Source organism: Odocoileus virginianus, unplaced genomic scaffold (genome assembly GCF_023699985.2).
Source record: "Odocoileus virginianus isolate 20LAN1187 ecotype Illinois unplaced genomic scaffold, Ovbor_1.2 Unplaced_Contig_1, whole genome shotgun sequence".
NCBI lineage: Eukaryota > Metazoa > Chordata > Mammalia > Artiodactyla > Cervidae > Odocoileus > Odocoileus virginianus.
This window is the reverse complement of record NW_027224318.1, coordinates 5,632,285-5,650,325: the sequence shown is the minus strand read 5'-3', so window position 1 is coordinate 5,650,325 and position 18,041 is coordinate 5,632,285. Positions and strand designations below refer to the sequence as shown.

The window sequence follows — 18,041 nt, the reverse complement described above, 5'->3', positions numbered from 1 at the left end:
CATGGGATTTCTCCAGGCAAGAATACTCGAGCATCAATTCTTTGGTGCTCAGTTTTCTTTATAGTCCAATTCTCACATCCATACATGACTACTGGAAAAACCACAGCTTTGACTAGATGGACCTTTGTCAGCAAAGTAATGTCTCTGCTTTTTAATACTGCTGTCTAGGTTGGTCATAGCTTTTCTTTATTGGAATATGGCATATCCTTATGACTAAGTGAAGCATAATGCAGTGGTCATGAGAAAAAATAACATAATGTCCTGGATTTGTTTTGAAATTGTCAAAAGAAGCCAAATGTTCATCAGCAGATGAATAGATAAAAAATATGTGATATGTATATACAATGGAATATTATTCAACCATGGTAGAGGAAGTTATCTTTCCATTTGTGACAGCATGGATGGCTTTGAGCACATTATGCTAAGTGAGATTAAGCCAGAGAGATAAAGACAACTATGGTATGGTATCATTATATGTAGAATCTAAAAAAGCGAAACTTGTGGAAAACAGTAAAACTGGGTATGAGGGAATGGAAGGGGGTTAAGAGTGATGGTGTTTAAGGGTACAAACTTGTTCAATTCAGTTCAGTCACTCAGTCATGTCTGACTCTTTGCGACCCCATGAATCACAGCATGCCAGGCCTCCCTGTCCATCACCAACTCCCGGAGTTTACTCAAACTCATGTGTCCATTGAGTTGGTGATGCCATCCAGCCATCTCATCCTCTGTTGTCCCCTTCTCCTCCTGCCCCCAATCCCTCCCAGCATCAGGGTCTTTTCCAATGAGTCAACTCTTTGCATGAGGTGGCCAAAGTATTGGAGTTTCAGCTTCAACATCAGTCCTTCCAATGAACACCCAGGACTGATCTCCTTTAGGATGGACTGGCTGGATCTCCTTGCAGTCCAAGGGACTCTCAAGAGTCTTCTCCAACACCACAGTTCAAAAGCATCAATTCTTCGGCACTCAGCTTTCTTCACAGTCCAACTCTCACATCCATACATGACTACTGGAAAAACCATAGCCTTGACTAGATGGACCTTTGTTGGCAAAGTAATGTCTCTGCTTTTTAATATGCTGTCTAGGTTGGTCATAACTTTCCTTCCAAGGAGTAAGCGTCTTTTAATTTCATGGCTGCAATCACCGTCTGCAGTGATTTTGGAGCCCCAAAAAATAAAGTCTGACACTGTTTCCACTGTTTCTCCATCTATTTCCCATGAAGTAGTGGGACCAGATGCCATTATCTTAGTGTTTTGAATGTTGAGCTTTAAGCAATTTTTTTCACTCTCCTCTTTCACTTTCATCAAGAGGCTCTTTTATGGCTTTCTGCCATAAGGGTGGTGTCATCTGCATATCTGAGATTATTGATATTTCTCCTGGCAATCTTGATTCCAGCTTGTGCTTCATCTAGCCCAGCGTTTCTCATGATGTACTCTGCATATAAGTTAAATAAGCAGGGTGACAATATACAGCCTTGACATACTCCTTTTCCTATTTGGAACCAGTCTGTTGTTCCATGTCCAGTTCTAACTGTTGCTTCCTGACCCACATACAGGTTTCTCAAGAGGCAGGTCAGATGGTCTGGTATGCCCATCTCTTTCAGAATTTTCCACAGTTTATTGTGATCCACACAGTCAAAGGCTTTGGCATAATCAATAAAGCAGAAATAGATGTTTTTCTGGAACTCTCTTGCCATTTTTCGATGATCCAGCGGATGTTGGCAGTTTGATCTCTGGTTCCTCTGCCTTTTCTAAAACCATCTTGAACATCTGGAAGTTCACAGTTCACGTATTGCTGAAGCCTGGCTTGGAGAATTTTGAGCATTACTTTACTAGCGTGTGAGATGAGTGCAATTGTGTGGTAGTTTGAGCATTCTTTGGCATTGCCTTTCTTTAGGATTGGAATGAAAACTGACCTTTTCCAGTCCTGTGGCCACTGCTGAGTTTTCCAAATTTGCTGGCATATTGCATGCAGCACTTTCACAGCATCATCCTTTAGGATTTGAAATAGCTCAACTGGAATTCCATCACCTCCACTAGCTTTGTTCGTAGTGATGCTTTCTAAGGCCCACTTGACTTCACATTCCAGGATTATTATGAAACCAGGATTATGAAACCATAATCACAGGAAACTAGCCAATCTGATCACATGGACCACAGTCTTGTCTAACTCAATGAAACTAAGCCATGCCATGTAGGGGCCACCCAAGACGGAAGGGTCATGGTGGAGAGGTCTGACAGAATGTGGTCCACTGGAGAAGGGAATGGCAAACCACTTCAGTATTCTTGCCTTGAGAACCCCATGAACAGTATGAGAAGGCAAAATGATAGGATACTGAAAGAGGAACAAACTTGTAACAGGAAGTAAATAAGCCATATAGATCTAATGCACAGCATAATGAATACAGACAACAATATTGTACTATAGTTGCATAATGTGATAAAATATAGTCACATACATTACAAGTTATAAATGTATATAATCTTAAACTTGAATGATGATACATGTCAAATTTATTTGATTAAAAATTTTTAATTGATTTTCAAAAAAGAAATGAAAAAAAATCAAGGGAGGGATAAATGAAACAAGGTGGTCAAATGTTGACAATTATTGAATCTGGGGAACTGATCCAAGAAGCTTGTTAAACTTAACTTTTAAAACTTATGAATGTTTGAATTTTTATAGTAAAAAATCAAAAATTAATTGAAAGCAAGTTAATGAATTAAACAGTAATCATGCAATCACCCAGGCTCTTGTTTTATTTTTGGCTGCCACTAAGCCCATAGGACACTGGAGCATTAACTAGACAAGGACAGGGAAGACTGATTCTCATTTTCTGAGAGTCATTTTGAGACTCATAAGGTGTCCATAGACATGTTTCAGGAGAGTCTGAACTCTATGTAATTACACACTAAATTTTTATTTGAAATTGTTTCTATGGAAGTGGTTTATAGGTTTCACTGCATCCTCAAAGTCATTAATGATTCATAAAAGTTTAAGATATACTATATTAGAAAGTTTGCAAAGCCTCTTCCAGGTTTAAAATTCTACAAACCTGAAGGGGATGAGAACATGCCACTCCAAATATGCCACTTAAGCATAAGAATTATTTTGTGTATGTGTTTGTGCTCAGGTGTGCCCGATTCTTTGAAACTCTGTGAACTGCAGCCTGCCAGGCTCCTCTGTCCATGGGATTTCTCCCAGGCAAGAATATTGAAGTGGGTTGCCATTTCCTCCTCCAGGGGATCTTCCCAACCCAGGGATCAACATCTCCTGCATTGGCAGGTGGATTCTTTACCACTGAGCCACTTGGGAAGCCCAAGAATTATTTTGAGTTTCAGGCAATTGAGAAAAAGCAAATACAGGAAGAGCTCTTTGCCTTTCTCCTATGTGCCTAAAGCAGGACATAATTTTTCCTTTCGAAGGTGTCCCTTCTCCTCTAGTACTAGGAGGAGGAAAACGACCCTTATCACTGGACATGAAACATGGCATTGAGGAGTCTGCACACACAGAAAAGAACTCCTTACTGAAATACCCTTATCTTTATAATTTCCCATATATTTACCATCCTCCAATTTACTGCCCCTAGAAGCCCAACACCCCTCCCCAACTTTCCTTTGTCCAGTCACTTCTTCATAATTTATCACCTTTTGTTTCCATGGTATATAAACTGTCAAGTCTAACAGCTTCCTGGATTTTTCACTTCCTTTCTGTCAAACCTTTGTGCACATATAATTAAAATAAGTTTGCATGCATTTTCTCCTGTTAATCTTGCTTTTATCAGTTTAATTTCTACGTCCCAGTTACAGAACATAAGAGAGTAGAGGAGAAGTTTTTTTTTCCCTCTACCAACCCATATAAGAACAAGAAATGTAATTGTCCTATAAGAAAGACTCCCTGCACAGTGGAAAGGACTCTAGATTTCATGAACAACTCATTTAGAAGGCACTTATGTTCTTATCTTACAATAATGCTTAAGTGCCATCAGATATATTTTAATGAAATCAGATACTAGACCAGTTCAGTCACTAACAAATGGCAGTATATCAATGTAATTTTCTCTTTTGTAGATGCTTATCAATGTCACCCAAAAGTCTGTATGGTAAAATCTCACCTTTAAAAGTTTTGTTTCCCAAAAGCTCTTAATAAGTGGGAAGCATTACAGCAATAAAAATCTACTGGCTAAATAGGAGAGGGAACTATAATATGTTTAATTGCCATTATCTTATTGACTGTGAAGAAAAAACATATTCTAGATAAGACTTGAGGTTTCTCTAAGCCAGAAATTGAGATCATGAAGGTGGTAGCTTGTCAATGCAGTTCTATTTGCTATTGTATTGTGCTATTATCCTACCTTTTTAAAAAAGTAAAGTAATTTTGCAGGATAACTGAAATATGTTGTATAATGGATTATTAAAAAGCCTGGAGCAGTGCAGCCAATAGTAGCAGCCTGGTTTAAATTCATAGACAAAATTACTATCCAACTGCCCATCATCTAGTGTTATAGTTAATAATCATGCTTTACACACTGCATAGACTCCTAGTCATCATTTTCCTGTTCTTGTTTTAGTCAAGCCTGATGATGAACCAGTGCAGAGCAGACAGTATGTTCATGTGTCTGGGTGTATTAGTGAGGGTCATTTATTTCTGTTAAAAGTCTGTATTAGCTATTGCAACAATAATGTCCCAAACTCAGTGGTCTATGATAACAAGAATTTATTTGTACATTTACAATTCTGCACATTGCTCATGAGCTAGAGTTTGTCAGTTCTTGCCTAGGGAGCCATGTTGCAGATATGAGTTGTCTGAGTTTGGCTCCAGCTCCAGGCTGGATTCAGATAAGCTGTGTGCTGTCATTCTGGGCCTAGGATGAACTGGGCATGCGTTTTTCATGGTGGATCACCAGAACATCAGAGGCACTTACATCCCGTACTCTCACATCCCATTGACTGTATCAAGTCACTTGGCCAATCCCAAGGCTTTTCAAGTCTTTGAAATGCACCAAAGGACTTCCCTGGTGGTCCAGTGGCTAAAACTCTGCGCTTCTGATGCAGGGTGCCCACGTTCGATCCCTGGCCAGAGAAGTAGATCCCTCGTGCCACAGCTAAGACATGGTGTAGCCAAATATTTTTTAAAATGCACCAAGCTTTTTTCTGCTTCAAAATCGTTGCATACATCATCCCCTCTACTCAATATAGTCTTCCCTGACACCTAAGCTAACATGGTCCCCATCACCACTATTATATCACTTTGAGAGCAGCCTATTTCTTCCTCCCCAGTCAATTATAATTTTTACTTTCATGGTTACTTAAGTGATCATATTCACCTTTCACATTAGATCAACAGTGTCATTGACCAAAAGGCTAAGCCACAACCTCTTTTTTTTCTCAGCTTTGCATTGGGTGTATTGTATCCAGCTTGTTACTTTAAAAAGGCTGGTTGAATGAATTAAGTGAAAACCATTAGACCCCTGCAGGGAGAATTTCCACTTTTCAAATGTACTGAGTTTGCAAGGTTGGAGACAGACAAGCATGACTGATCCCCAGTTCTATATATTTGTTAAAAGGCCTCTGTCCTTTACAAAACCACTTGACTTTTCTGTGCCTGTGTTTGCTAACCCTGTACTCCCTATCTCTGACTGTGCTTTTGAGGATTAAATGAGATTGTGGATTTAAGTTCCTAGCCCGATGCTGTGAGGATGTTGTCTGTCAAAATTCATGACCATTTTGCTCTCTTCACCCCACTTCCTGACAGCAGAGCCCCAGTCCCATTCTCATACCAAATGGCCAGCATTTTAGAGCGTTTGTCATACATTCTAGTTAATGTAGTACAAATAGTGCTTTTAGATACTATAAGAAAGTAATATGATGTGTGGAACTTGCAACTAATGAACAGTGTCCTAACTGATACTCTGTTTACATGTCTATTTCACATATGTTTCCCTTGAGCCTGAAATAGATGCAATTTTTACAGGCAAAAAAAGGGATTGTAAAGATTACAGAGATGAAATTCTTTTTTTTTTTCAGAGATGAAATTCTAAGGGTGAATAGCATCAGCAAGAATAATGCAAAAGGAAACCATGAAGCCTGTTTTAAGAGTAGTGCATGTCACCTGTGAATGAAGAATTTGCTGGTCCTAGTCACTAGGATATGGAATACAGTGAGTCCAAGGTGTTGTTCCAGAGATGGCAGGTGAAAAGTTGTTTATGACGGTTGAGTTTGAGCTCCAGATAGACTGCAGCAGGTGACTGGTTATACATTTAAGGAATGTAGGCAGCACACCTGGGTGGGAGTGGACATTTGAAATTCAGATTTTAAGTGGCATCTGATACCATCTATAAGTGTGACCACTTGAACGTTGGCACTTGGGTCTCAATGCTTATAGGGCTTCAGAACCACTTGAAGAGCTACCCTTTTTTAAAAAATATTTATTTATTTACTTATTTTTGGCTGTGCTGGGTTCATTGGCTTCACTGCTGTATGCAGGCTCTCTCTAGTTGTGCCAAGTGAGGGCTACCCTGTAGTTGTGGCACATGGGCTTCTCATTGCAATGGTTTCTCTTGTTGTGGAGCACAGGCTCAAGGGCACGCAGGCCTCATTAGTTGTAGCACATGGGTTCTAGAGCACAGGCTCAACAGTTGGGGTGCATGGGCTTAGCTGTCTCGTGGCACATGGGATATTCCTGGACCAGGAATCAAACCTATGGTCCCCTGCATTGGCAGGTGGATTCTTAACCACTGGACCACCAGGGAAGTCCAGAGCTAACTTTAAGATGTAGTGAATAGAGTGAATGTGCCTGTGACTGTATCAAAAAGGTGAAATATACAATCTGATTTTTATTTCTGATATGGGGTGTTTTTAAGTAGGGGTGAAAATGTCCTAAAATTAAGATTGTGTCAATGGTTGAATACCACTGCACACATACTACAAACTACTGAATTGTACAGTTGAATTGGGTGAATTGTATATTATGTGAATTCCATCTCAGTGAAAGTGAAAGTCGCTCAGTCGTGTCCGGCTCTTTGTAACCCATGAACTATACAGTCCATGGAATTTTCCAGGCCAGAATACGGAAATGGGTAGCCTTTCCCTTCTCCAGGGCATCTTCCCGACCCAGGAATCAAACCAGGGTCTCCTGCATTGCGGGCAGATTTTTTACCAGCTGAGCTACCAGGGAAGCCCTCCATCTCAATAAAACTGATTAAAATAAAAAAGGCACAGTTCAGATTTGGCCCAAGGGCTGTAGTTGGCAGCTCAAGATGACTGTCATATTTCTTTTCCTGTTGCATGTATCCCCTGAATGAGCTGAAGGGAATCCATATATCAGCACTTCAGGTTGGGAAGCTCTACCACACAACACTGGAGTCCCAGAAGTGTGTGGTGACAGGTCCCTGTGTTTACATGTAACTTATTAAAACCCCGTTTCTAATACAAGCCAGACTCATACTTTCTGTTCCCCAGTCCCCGCACCATGATGTTGTTCAGTTAGGGAGACCAGGTGCTGCACCGACGAGGATCAGATTATCAAAGACCCTGTATCCTTGAGGTGGCAAAGACCTCAGAGTTGAAACAGCCCTGAAGTAAAATGTCCAAACTAAAGCTCTGCTGGGCCAGCCCTGTGAAAGCGGACAGATTCTGGAGTTTGCTAAAAGGATGAAGGAAAAGTATTCTGCTCTCTCCCCTACTCCCACCACTGCATGCCAGGTGCTGACATGATTCACTCACTCCATTGAGGAAGTTTGTGAACTGGCAACTAGGATCGAATCACCAACAACCAGTTTTACAACAATGCACTGTCTCTCCAAGAACAGTCTTCTATGTCAGCCAAACAGGAGAATCGAGTGGGGAGCTGGCAGAATCCACGACCCATGCATCTTTCAAGTCCAGTGGTGGACTTTTCTGGAATTCCCACAATGTGTGGTGCTGCTTTGGAATAATCACTTTCCTAGGGACCTGGAGCCGCAGCAGCACCCATTGGCCCCTTTCTATCTGCAGATTCCATAGGTCAGGAAGCCAGGTGGGCATTCACAGAACACAAGTCCCATCAGGGCACAGAATTTTGGCCATTGTGTTCAAGGTTATAACCCTAGCACCTAGCACATAGGAGTCAATCACTGTTTCTGAAGTGGACCAATGGGTGACTATCTAAAATCTAGAAAATATTGACTCCAACTACCCAACCATAAAGTGGGGAACTAACCAGTAACCGGTAGTCCCACTGGACCTAGAACACAAGCACGTGAGTTCTAAAGAAACATTTCTTGGATTAGAAACTCTGAAAGGTGAAAAAAATCACAGAATGTAGATTAATTTTTAAAAATAAACACATCCACTAAAAACAGAAAATCATGAACATTAATCATTACAAGTGATGAAGATGAAAATGTTTTTAATCAATAATGAAAAATGCTAAACACCCTCCAGAAGATGCATTCCATTTAGCTAGACCACAGAAGATTTTAAAGGTTGTCTTTGAATTAACTGTTGAGGTTTACTAAGCTATTTTTTTTTCCAGAACACATTTAAACCAAGCCTTTGACTGCCAAGAGAAGAAAAGATGCACAGGGAATAAAAACATTGCTTTCTTATTACCCCCTTTTCACTAGAGTCATAGAAATTGCTCTCCAAACATAGCAGGACTGAACACTCTCCACCACGACTGCATCGACCATGTCAGATACTCGAGGTGCGTAGCCATCAGGAAGTTTCAGAGATTCCAGGGTGAAAAAGATAGTATCATCTAACACCCCATTTCTTCCCTGCAGGCTAGTAATGCAAACCTGTAATTACAAACAATGCAAACGTTTATGTAAAAGGCTCATGCACTTTCACAAGGTCTGCACCTCCTCACTTAGGATTTAATCTGTTGTTTAGTCGCTAAGTCCTGTCTGACTCTTTGCGATTCCATGGACTGCAGCACTCCAGGCTCCTCTGTCCATAGGATTCTCCAGACAAGAATATTGGAGTGGGTTGCCATTTCCTTCTCCAGGGGAATCTTTCTGATCCAGGGATCAAACCAGTGTTTCCTACATTGGCAGGCTGATTCTTTACCAATGAGTCACCTGGAAAGCCTGGATTTAATCTGTAGGTCACTCCAAATCAGTGATTCCCAACATGGCTGGCACATCTGAGACACCAAAGTGGAGCGCTTTGTAAAACTACTCATGCCGAGACCCCATCTCACATTAATTCAGTCAGAATCTCTGTGGATTCAAGTCTAGTATTAGAAACCCTGCTCTAAATATAACATACTCTGTCCATTAACCTCCACAGTAACAGTGGTGAGAGTGAAAAGGATTGAGTAAGAAAGGAATGTGGTGGTAAATAGAACCTCATTTCCCCCACTTCCTCTGTCACATTTCAAGCTTCATCTGTGAAAAGTGAAAGTGAATGCTGCTTAGTCGTGTCCGACTGTGACAATCCACGGAATTCTCCAGGCCAGAATACTGGAGTGGGTAGTGTTTCCCTTCTCCAGGGGATTTTCCCAACCCAGGGATCAAACCCAGGTCTCCCGCATTGCAGGCAGATTCTTTACCAGCTGAGCCACCAGGGAAACCCTACAAACTGAATTTCTATTAGTCTCCAGGACCCAAACCACACCCAGTGTTTACTGTAAGATCTAGTCCCTTCACCCATGACATTCATTCTTCCCCAGCAATTCCCCAAACATGGTTTGTTTTCTGTTCTGTTGCTCTCAACATTTTAATACTGCTCATATAAACTGTATAATAATTATATAGACCTTAATTATATATATAATTTAGATCTTAATTATATATTTTTTTCTTTAACTATTTCCTTTCAGAAGCACTACCTTTTCAATAAAAAAATAAACTCTTAGGCAAAGAATGTATTTTCTTTTAGGTTTCCCAAGCCAACCAATAGAATCCCAAGCAGCAAATTATCACCACAAGCAGGCTAAGCCAAAACAAACAAGGGCAACATCAGATGAATTACCTTGTGCACGTGCTTGTGTCTCAGAGGCTTCACTGAGAGGGCCTTTCTGCTTTGTGCGTCTGGCTGGATGGAAAATACAACTTCTACTCGGTCACCCTGATAAGGTTCAAAATCTAAAACCACCAGGGAGAGAAATCAAGTTGGAATTATCTCACAATGTTGTCATGTGAAATTTCACGTTACTTTGATGCTGGAATACCCTAAAGTAGATTCTATGACATTGAAGGTCCATTTTGAACATTTAAAAACAGGTAACCTGCAAGTCTTCCTGTCAGAAAGGAATTTTATAATGTTTTAGGCATTGATTCTCTCTCCTGACTTCAAGTCAACTGGGGAAAAGCATTAACTGCGCATCTCAGAGCAATCTTTGGTGAGAGCAGCACAGAACCTGATCAAACTGTTGGTCACATTCACACTCCTTCTGGAGAGGAAGGAAAGTATGTTAAGAATATGCTTGCCTGTGTTCAAACCTTAACACTGCCCCTTACTCAATTGACTTAATTCTCTGGGCCTTGATTTCTTCATCTGTAAAATGAGAAGCATAAGAGTAGTACTTACTACATAGAAGTGAAGGGACAATTAAAACTCATATAATAGTATTTGGCACAGAAGCAACACCAAATCCATGTTGATTGCTATTAGTGGGAGCCATAGCAGAGGATGGTTGGATGGCATCACCAACTTGATGGACATGAGTTTGAGCAAGCTCTGGGAGTTGGTGATGGACAGGGAAGCCTGGCGTGCTGCAGGTCCATGGGGTCACAAAGAGTCAGACACGACTGAGTGACTGAACTGAACAGATAGCAGAAGAACATATTGCTAGAGGAAGAGACAATTTTCTCAAGGGTTTTGGACCAACAATGAACTCTATATAATTTACATTTTTCAACTGTCAACAAATCTTTACAGATTTTACACAAGTTAAAAGCGAGTCACAGTGTCCAAATGTACCATGGAGCATTTGAAGCCAATAGAATTCTAAAATGCTGCTACTGAAAGTGAAACTTGATACAACCACTTCAGAAAGCTGGCAATATCTATTAAAGTTAAATATTTCTGTACCCTATTTCTAGTTCCATCATAGCCCTTTCTTTGTTCTTGGTTCCATCACAACTAAATTTTAGAAGGACTGAAAACCACACGAGGGACCTCTTGTCTTCTTTCTCTCCACATTTCCTTTGTGTGGCTTTCTATAATATCCATAGGCTAATAATTCTAGTAACTGGAGCTCTAACCAGTTTCAGATTCATATATCCAAATGTTTACTCAAATCATTATGTCTAAAGCTGGGCTCTTGCTAGTCTTCTCATGCACCCAGTTTTGCTCCTTGGTCTTTCCATATCTCAAAAATGGAAACTCTACCCTTACCATTGTTCCAGCGAAACACTTAGGAGTAACTCTTGACTCCACTTTCTTTCACACCAAATGTCCAGTCCATCAGCCAATATTTTCATTTCTAACTTCAAAGTATTTCTAAAATCAAAGAAATCCTTACAGCCTTCCTTTCTACCAATCTTAGCCAAGTTTCCATCATCTCTCACCAGGATTATTGCAATAATAGATTCCTAACTTGTGTTCCCAATTCCATCCCTGTCCCATGTAACCTGTTCTCAGCATGACAGCCAGAGCGAACACATTAAAACATAACTCACGTCATATCACATCATTGTTCAAAGTTCATCCCCCCCAAAAAGGCCAAATCCTTAATATGATCTATAAATCCCTGTGTAGCTCACCTCCTTACTCTTCTCTTTAAGATATTTATTGAAACTTTACTTTTTCAGTAAAACCATCCGTAATTTTTCAACCCATAGCTCCCTAGATTTATCATTATCCTGAAACTATGATTCAGCAGTTTCAAGCCTAGTCCTAAGAACCTAGCCCTGACAAATAAAATCATAGGTTCAGAAAAAAGACTTGTATAAGAATGTTTTATAGCAGCTTTATTCATAATAGCCAAAAGCTGACAGCAGCCAACATGACCTTCAATAGGAAAATGGAGAAACTGTGATATACAGAATGAGCTACAGACATATGCAACAATATAGATGAATCTAAAAATACACTTCTGAGTAAAAAAGTATTAAACAAAGAAGTATATATGTCTGACTTCATTATATCTGTAAAATTCTAGACTGCCAAATTAAATATATGGTGGGGAAAAAAAACTCAAAACTGTATTTTGCCCTGGAGATGGGGGCGGAGATTGACTGGGGAGAGGCATGAGGGTAATGTTTAGGCACTTGGATTTGTAAAAACCCAAAGACACTCCGAAAAAAAAAAAAAACTAAAAACAAACGATGAACTTGAGCTGCTGACACACATGTTGCTGACACAGATATGATGCCTACTCACGATGCTCCAGCCATCCTGCCCCTCCTTCTTTTCTGAGGAAATGCCAGAATTTTTCCACGTCAGGACTTTTCTCACATTTCTTCCCTGTGAAATATTTTTACCAGGTGGTTCCTTCTCCCTCAGGTCTCAGCTCATGTGTCACCCCCTCAGAGAGGCCTTCGGTAACCTGCTGTCTATAGTAAAGCTCACCTCACTTTACTCCGTTTTACTATCACAATGCCTTCCTCAAGTCCTGGAGAACAGAAAACAATCTGTATCTCTTTTGTGAGGGGGGCTGGGGGAGGTTTACTTGCATATTGTCTGAGTTCTACCTCTTTCTACCTCATTAGAATATAAGTATTATGAAAACTGTACCTGGAACAGAGTGAGGTACTCAAATATCTGTTGAATGAACATAAACAAGGAAAGAACATACACGGACTCGGCATGATATGGAACAAACAAAAAAAATCAACACAATTTTTCCTTCTTTTAGATTCCTATTATGTTTTAAATTGTAACAAGTTTTTACCATTTTCATAGGGTTTTATAATTAGATTAAAAACAGCTATTCTGACATTTCTAAATATGACTGGTTAGGTGCTCAAGTCTTCTTTTTCATCTACTCTCTCTTTCACCCAAGACAGTCTATTACTTCAGTTCACTCGATTTATTTTGCAGCAGTAAATCCCTCCACCTGTGCCTTGAGTCCCATCCTCTCTTTACAACCAGGGACTGTTTTATCAGTCCTTCCTGCTCTCTTCTTCACTTTCAATCAATCCCTTTGGCATTAGCAACATGTCCAAGTGTTTCCCATCTTGAGAAGAATTCTTCTGGCAAGGGCTATCATTGGTGGTGATTTCCTATTGACATGGTTTATAGGGACCAAGAGATTGCCTTTAGAGCTTAGCAATCCAAGGGGCCTCTTCTCTTAGCATTAGGTATTTCTAACTAAATGGGTCTTAAGATCCTAGCTGCCACCAGACAATCAATTTTGGGAACTTCTCTTTGGACTTAGGTACAATATTTTTTACTTGTATTCATCTTTCAAAATCCAGCCTGGCAAGGGGTTGCAGGGGTACGGAGACCAGCTGGGAAAGCGCCTCACCCAGGCAGCCTTTCCCAGTTCTCTCCATAGCAGTTAACCATTCTCTCTCCTCTACTCAGTAATGTTTTTTTTTTTTAAATTCTTTTAATCACATTCTTTTAATGTCAGTCTCTCCCAATTGAACTATCAGCTCTTTGCAGGCAGGGTTTAATAAAGTCTTAGTTATCTTGGTCTTGCCAATATCTAGCACTCTATTTTGAGCTGAATTAATAAATTGAAATAGCATCAACAAACCAACAAATCATTGCTTTAGGCATAAAATAACAAAGTGTTATACCTGATAATTAATGGACACACACACACACACACACATGCTTGGAATGTGTTGGAGGAGGTTACTGAGAAGACATAACCATGGTTGACCCACAAACTGGACCTGGGCACTTGGAGGCTGCTCATCTCTTCCATGGTCCTTGGAATGTACATTCCACCTACCGTCCCATGTTTCAAGGACACAGCCTTGACAGTAAGGTATCACTGAGACCATTTGGGTGGTATTCGTGACTGAACTCTGTTAAGACCTCTGTATAAAGTGTTGAAATTCTGGCAGGGGAGGGTATAGATCTACTTGTACACTCAAAATAAGGCTCATACATTAAACTCCCTTGCTTATTAAGCCTGCTCCCTACCCATCTGGAGTGGCCTGCCTCTTTCTAGGTCTCTCCTTGTTTTCCATTACAGGACCAGTTTGTGAACCAACAGAAAGGTACAAGGTTACTTCCAAACCTTATTTTAAAGCTTTTGAAGAATTAAAAAAAAACATTATCCCTGTATACTTGTATTAATAATATTTTTCAGTTAGATTAGAAATTCAATGCCTATAGGAATGGAAAAATTACACAAATACTAGTGATTACATCTAATAAATGACAATGCAACAAATGACAGGATGAACTTTTAAAAATATAACACATCTGTCCCTTGCTGTACATAATTTTTAACTCCAAAAGTTCACCTCAAGTATCAAAGAGCTTCCAGTTGGAGTGAAGGACAATGGAGAAGAAATTAAATCCTCTTACCAGTTAGTGTTAAGCATGTCACAAATTTGACATGGAAATGATGCCTATAACCATCTTCAAATGCAATCTATAAAATTAAAAAATAGGTAAAACCTAATTTTAAATTTAAAAATTTTTTGGTTGAGTCCCTTTGCTGTCCACTTGAAACTATCACAACATTGTTAATCAGCTATACCCCAATATAAAATAAAAAGTTTAATTAATAAAAAAGACAAAGTTGGAGCATTTCAGAAGAGATTATTTACAATGTTTGAAATGTTTTTGTGAAAAGTATCTTGTGTATACATTTGGCATTTCCAAAAATCTCTTTTGCATTGCTAATTAAAGGAACATTTCAGCAATCTAGTAAAAAAATATATATAAATTGTACCTTTACAAACAACATCTAGAGAGAAGTAAGCTGTGTGATGAATGAACTCAACACCTTCCATCAGAGAGTTCATACAGCCAAGTGAGATTCTAGTACAGGAGTCTGGCAGTTCATCACCGTGGCTATTATCACAGAAAGCATCCACCTACGAGAAGAAGAAACACTTACTTCACACATAACGAAAGTTTAAAAATCAGAAACATATGCTTAAATCATTGTTGTTTAAGAAAGAGTTTAAATAACTATAACAAACAGTGGTGAATATATTTTACATAGCAAACATATCATAGACATGAGATGATAAAATAATACCTGAGCTTCATATATTTTTATGTTTTAGAGCAGTTTAGGAAAATTAAGCATCAGTTCAGTTCAGTTCAGTCATGAGCTTCCCATATATTCCTTTTCTACACTCACAGTTTCCTCTGTTACTAGTATCTTGCATTTGTTCAATCAGTACATTTGTTCGATTGATGAACCAATATTAATTATATTTAATTAAAGTCCATAGTTTAAATGAGGGTTCACACTTTGTGTTATGCTGTCATATATTTCCAAAAATGTGTCTGAAAACACTATTTGTGCACCAACAAATTAAATGCACTGACCATATTAGATGCAAAAACAAAAGATACTATTCCTGCCTGTATGAATTCATAACCAAAGGGGAATAAAATGCAAAAATAATTAATTCAAAGCAAGTTATGACAAATAGTAAAAATATGTGCAAAAACTGGCTTTGGGGAATTCCCAGTAAAGAAAGAATTTATGATTCAGAGAATACAGGACAATTTCTTGGAGAAAGTGGGATTTGACCTAGGCTGTGAAAGAAGAGAAGGATTTTACTAGCAAATGAGAACAGGGCTGAGGACAAGGGAGATAGCAAAGGAGAGAAATCACATGGCAAAGTCGTGAACAAGGAGGAAAATCGTAAGATTTCAGATCATGGCACTTTGTGGGAGAGTGTTATAACACAACACAAAGTTGGGAAAATAAAGGCGGGGGGAGACAAGTCAGATTAGGACTTAATTTATCTATAACAGAGAGGCATTTGAAAGTTTTATTATTGAAAATAAAAGAGTCTTTATATTTTTCTTGGCTAATTACACTAATAGTACATGTTCATCGTACAAAAAATACAAGGCAGAGAAAAAAAAACAAAAACCTATTATACATAATCTGTAAACCCAACAGCTTTCTAAAGATAAGCATTGACCATATTATATTCTGGTACTTACCCTGCTCCGGATGTTTTTACTATGCATAAATATCTATGCACTATTTGAAGGAAAATTTAATAATATATATACTACTAATGCACCCTCAAATGATCACAAGTATGTCAACAATTCATCAAAGCACCATGACTGAGGAATAAAAGTTGCATGAAAGGGGATTTTTGCTTTTTCATCCTAGAGTTAGAATTATTTCTGTATTATTTTATGTGTATATAAAACTTTCCAAATTTAGAGAAAGTTTATATTAAGCATTCAGTTGAGAGCTGCTATCTAAATAATAGAGATACTACTACTAATAATAACATATATCTTAACCATTTAAGAAAGAAAGGCACAAAGGAAATTTCAATGTTTTCCATCAACCAAGTTATATAACAAAAATCCATACTTTACAGTGAAACCAAGAGGGACCCCATGGGTCTTTCCTGGGAACAGACCCTCTGTCCCCAACTCCCTGCACTCTGCCTCTTGTTTGTAGAAAAGCTTTAGCTTCCTAAGCCTTCTCCAACTTCCAAAGAGCAAATTTAATCAGAGAAATAAAACGCAGAAAGGAAAACAGTCAAGTAAGACAAAATAATTGTTTAGCCATAAAACAAGGCGCTTCAGTTCCTCCTCAAGGACTATAGATAATATTCTGAGCCATATCCTTTGAGCTGTTTTGCAGATACTGAAATCCCCACCTAGGTGGTAGAAGTTAATTGCATGCTGACCACCAGCACATACACCTCAGATCAGTTGGAACCATAAGGTTAACAATGTTGACTTCTGAAATACCACCCAGTTCCTCATCACCAACCTATCAGAAGGATATCCATGAGCTGATTAGGCACACTGCTCCCCCTCTTCTCTAGCATGAAAGAAACTTGAATTCTACTCTGAATTACGATCGTTCCTTAGGGCATTAGTCTTCCATCTTCTCAGTTTGCTGGCCTTCCAAATAAAGTCGATTTTCCTTGCCCCAACACCTTTTTTCTAGACTTACTGGCCTGTCATGGGATGAGTAGAACGAGCTTGGACTCAGTTACAGTAGGAGACAAAATTTGTTAGAACATATAATATATATAAATATATAAATATGTTGACAATGGTTTAAATTATCCTAAAATGCAAAAAGCTTATTTTTTAGAGTTTATTTATTTGTCCATGCTGAGTGGCTTTTGGAATCTTAGTTCCCCAACCAAGGATTGAACCTGGGCCTCTTGCTGTGGAAGCGCCAAGTCCTACCACTGCTCAGACAGGTTGAATAAATAGAAACAAGGTTGGAATCCCCCAGGAAAAAAGACAGTCCCCAAACTTATCTTACTTTGATTGCTTTCAATCCATGAGATGCTTCACTTTCCTCCACAACTGCAGTAACCTTTTGCCCAACTTTCAGGAGCACATTGCCAGTCACAACATCACTGCTGAAGTAGATCAACTCATCGATCAAGCCATAGTTACTACAGAACTTTGTCATGACTCCTTGCACAGTTTTTGACTTGGTGTGACCTAAGAGATGAGTAAAGGTTTCATTAATCTTAAACGCAAACACACATTATAAAGAAGCCCTACCAGAGGAAGATGGGCTTCCCAGGGGGCTCAGTAGTAAAGAAACTGCTTGCCAATGCAAGAGACTCAGGAGGTGCCTGTTCAATCCCTGGGTAGAGATCATCTGGAGAAGGAAAAGGCAACCTACTGGAGGGGGGATCAGGATGGGGAACACATGTAAATCCATGGCTGATTCATGTCAATGTATGGCAAAAACCACTACAATATTGTAAAGTAATTAGCCTCCAACTAATAAAAACAAATGGAAAAAAAATGCCTGACCTGGTTTCAAATCACACAGCTCTTCCTGCTTACCTAAATCTGTGTAACCTGGGGTTCATTTCTTACCCTCTCTGAATTTGTTTTCATCTGTAAAACCAGGTCAACGACAATGTGAATTCACAAGGGTGAATCTTAAATGGTCTCACCTTATTGGCCTCCCCAATCAATAGAAATTGACTAGACGCCAGACAAGAAATTCAGGCAAGACTT

The 18,041-nt window shown here is 39.2% G+C and overlaps 1 protein-coding gene across 1 annotated transcript; it reads right to left on the bottom strand.

Annotated features, from left to right (window-relative positions):
* Nucleotides 1–8,584: 8,584 nt before the first annotated feature.
* CT55 (cancer/testis antigen 55) lies at nucleotides 8,585–17,478 on the bottom strand. Its single transcript, XM_070463249.1, has 4 exons — nucleotides 17,326–17,478; nucleotides 14,860–14,929; nucleotides 9,954–10,066; nucleotides 8,585–8,776 (listed from the first exon to the last, which is right to left on the bottom strand). The coding sequence occupies exons 1-4, from the start codon at nucleotides 17,476–17,478 to the stop codon at nucleotides 8,585–8,587; spliced, it is 528 nt and encodes a 175-aa protein (XP_070319350.1).
* Nucleotides 17,479–18,041: the final 563 nt, after the last annotated feature.

What these genes read in the sequence shown, in the direction of transcription:
- CT55 (XM_070463249.1), bottom strand. Translation starts at nt 17,478, where the DNA reads ATGACAAAGTTCTGTAGTAACTATGGCTTGATCGATGAGTTGATCTAC. An exon ending in TACTAGAATCTCACTTGGCT is followed by an intron (nt 10,067 to 14,859) that starts GTATGAACTCTC and finishes TGGTGGTTTTAG; the next exon opens with ATTTTGAACCTTATCAGGGT. An exon ending in GACACAAGCACGTGCACAAG is followed by an intron (nt 8,777 to 9,953) that starts GTAATTCATCTG and finishes TTGTAATTACAG; the next exon opens with GTTTGCATTACTAGCCTGCA.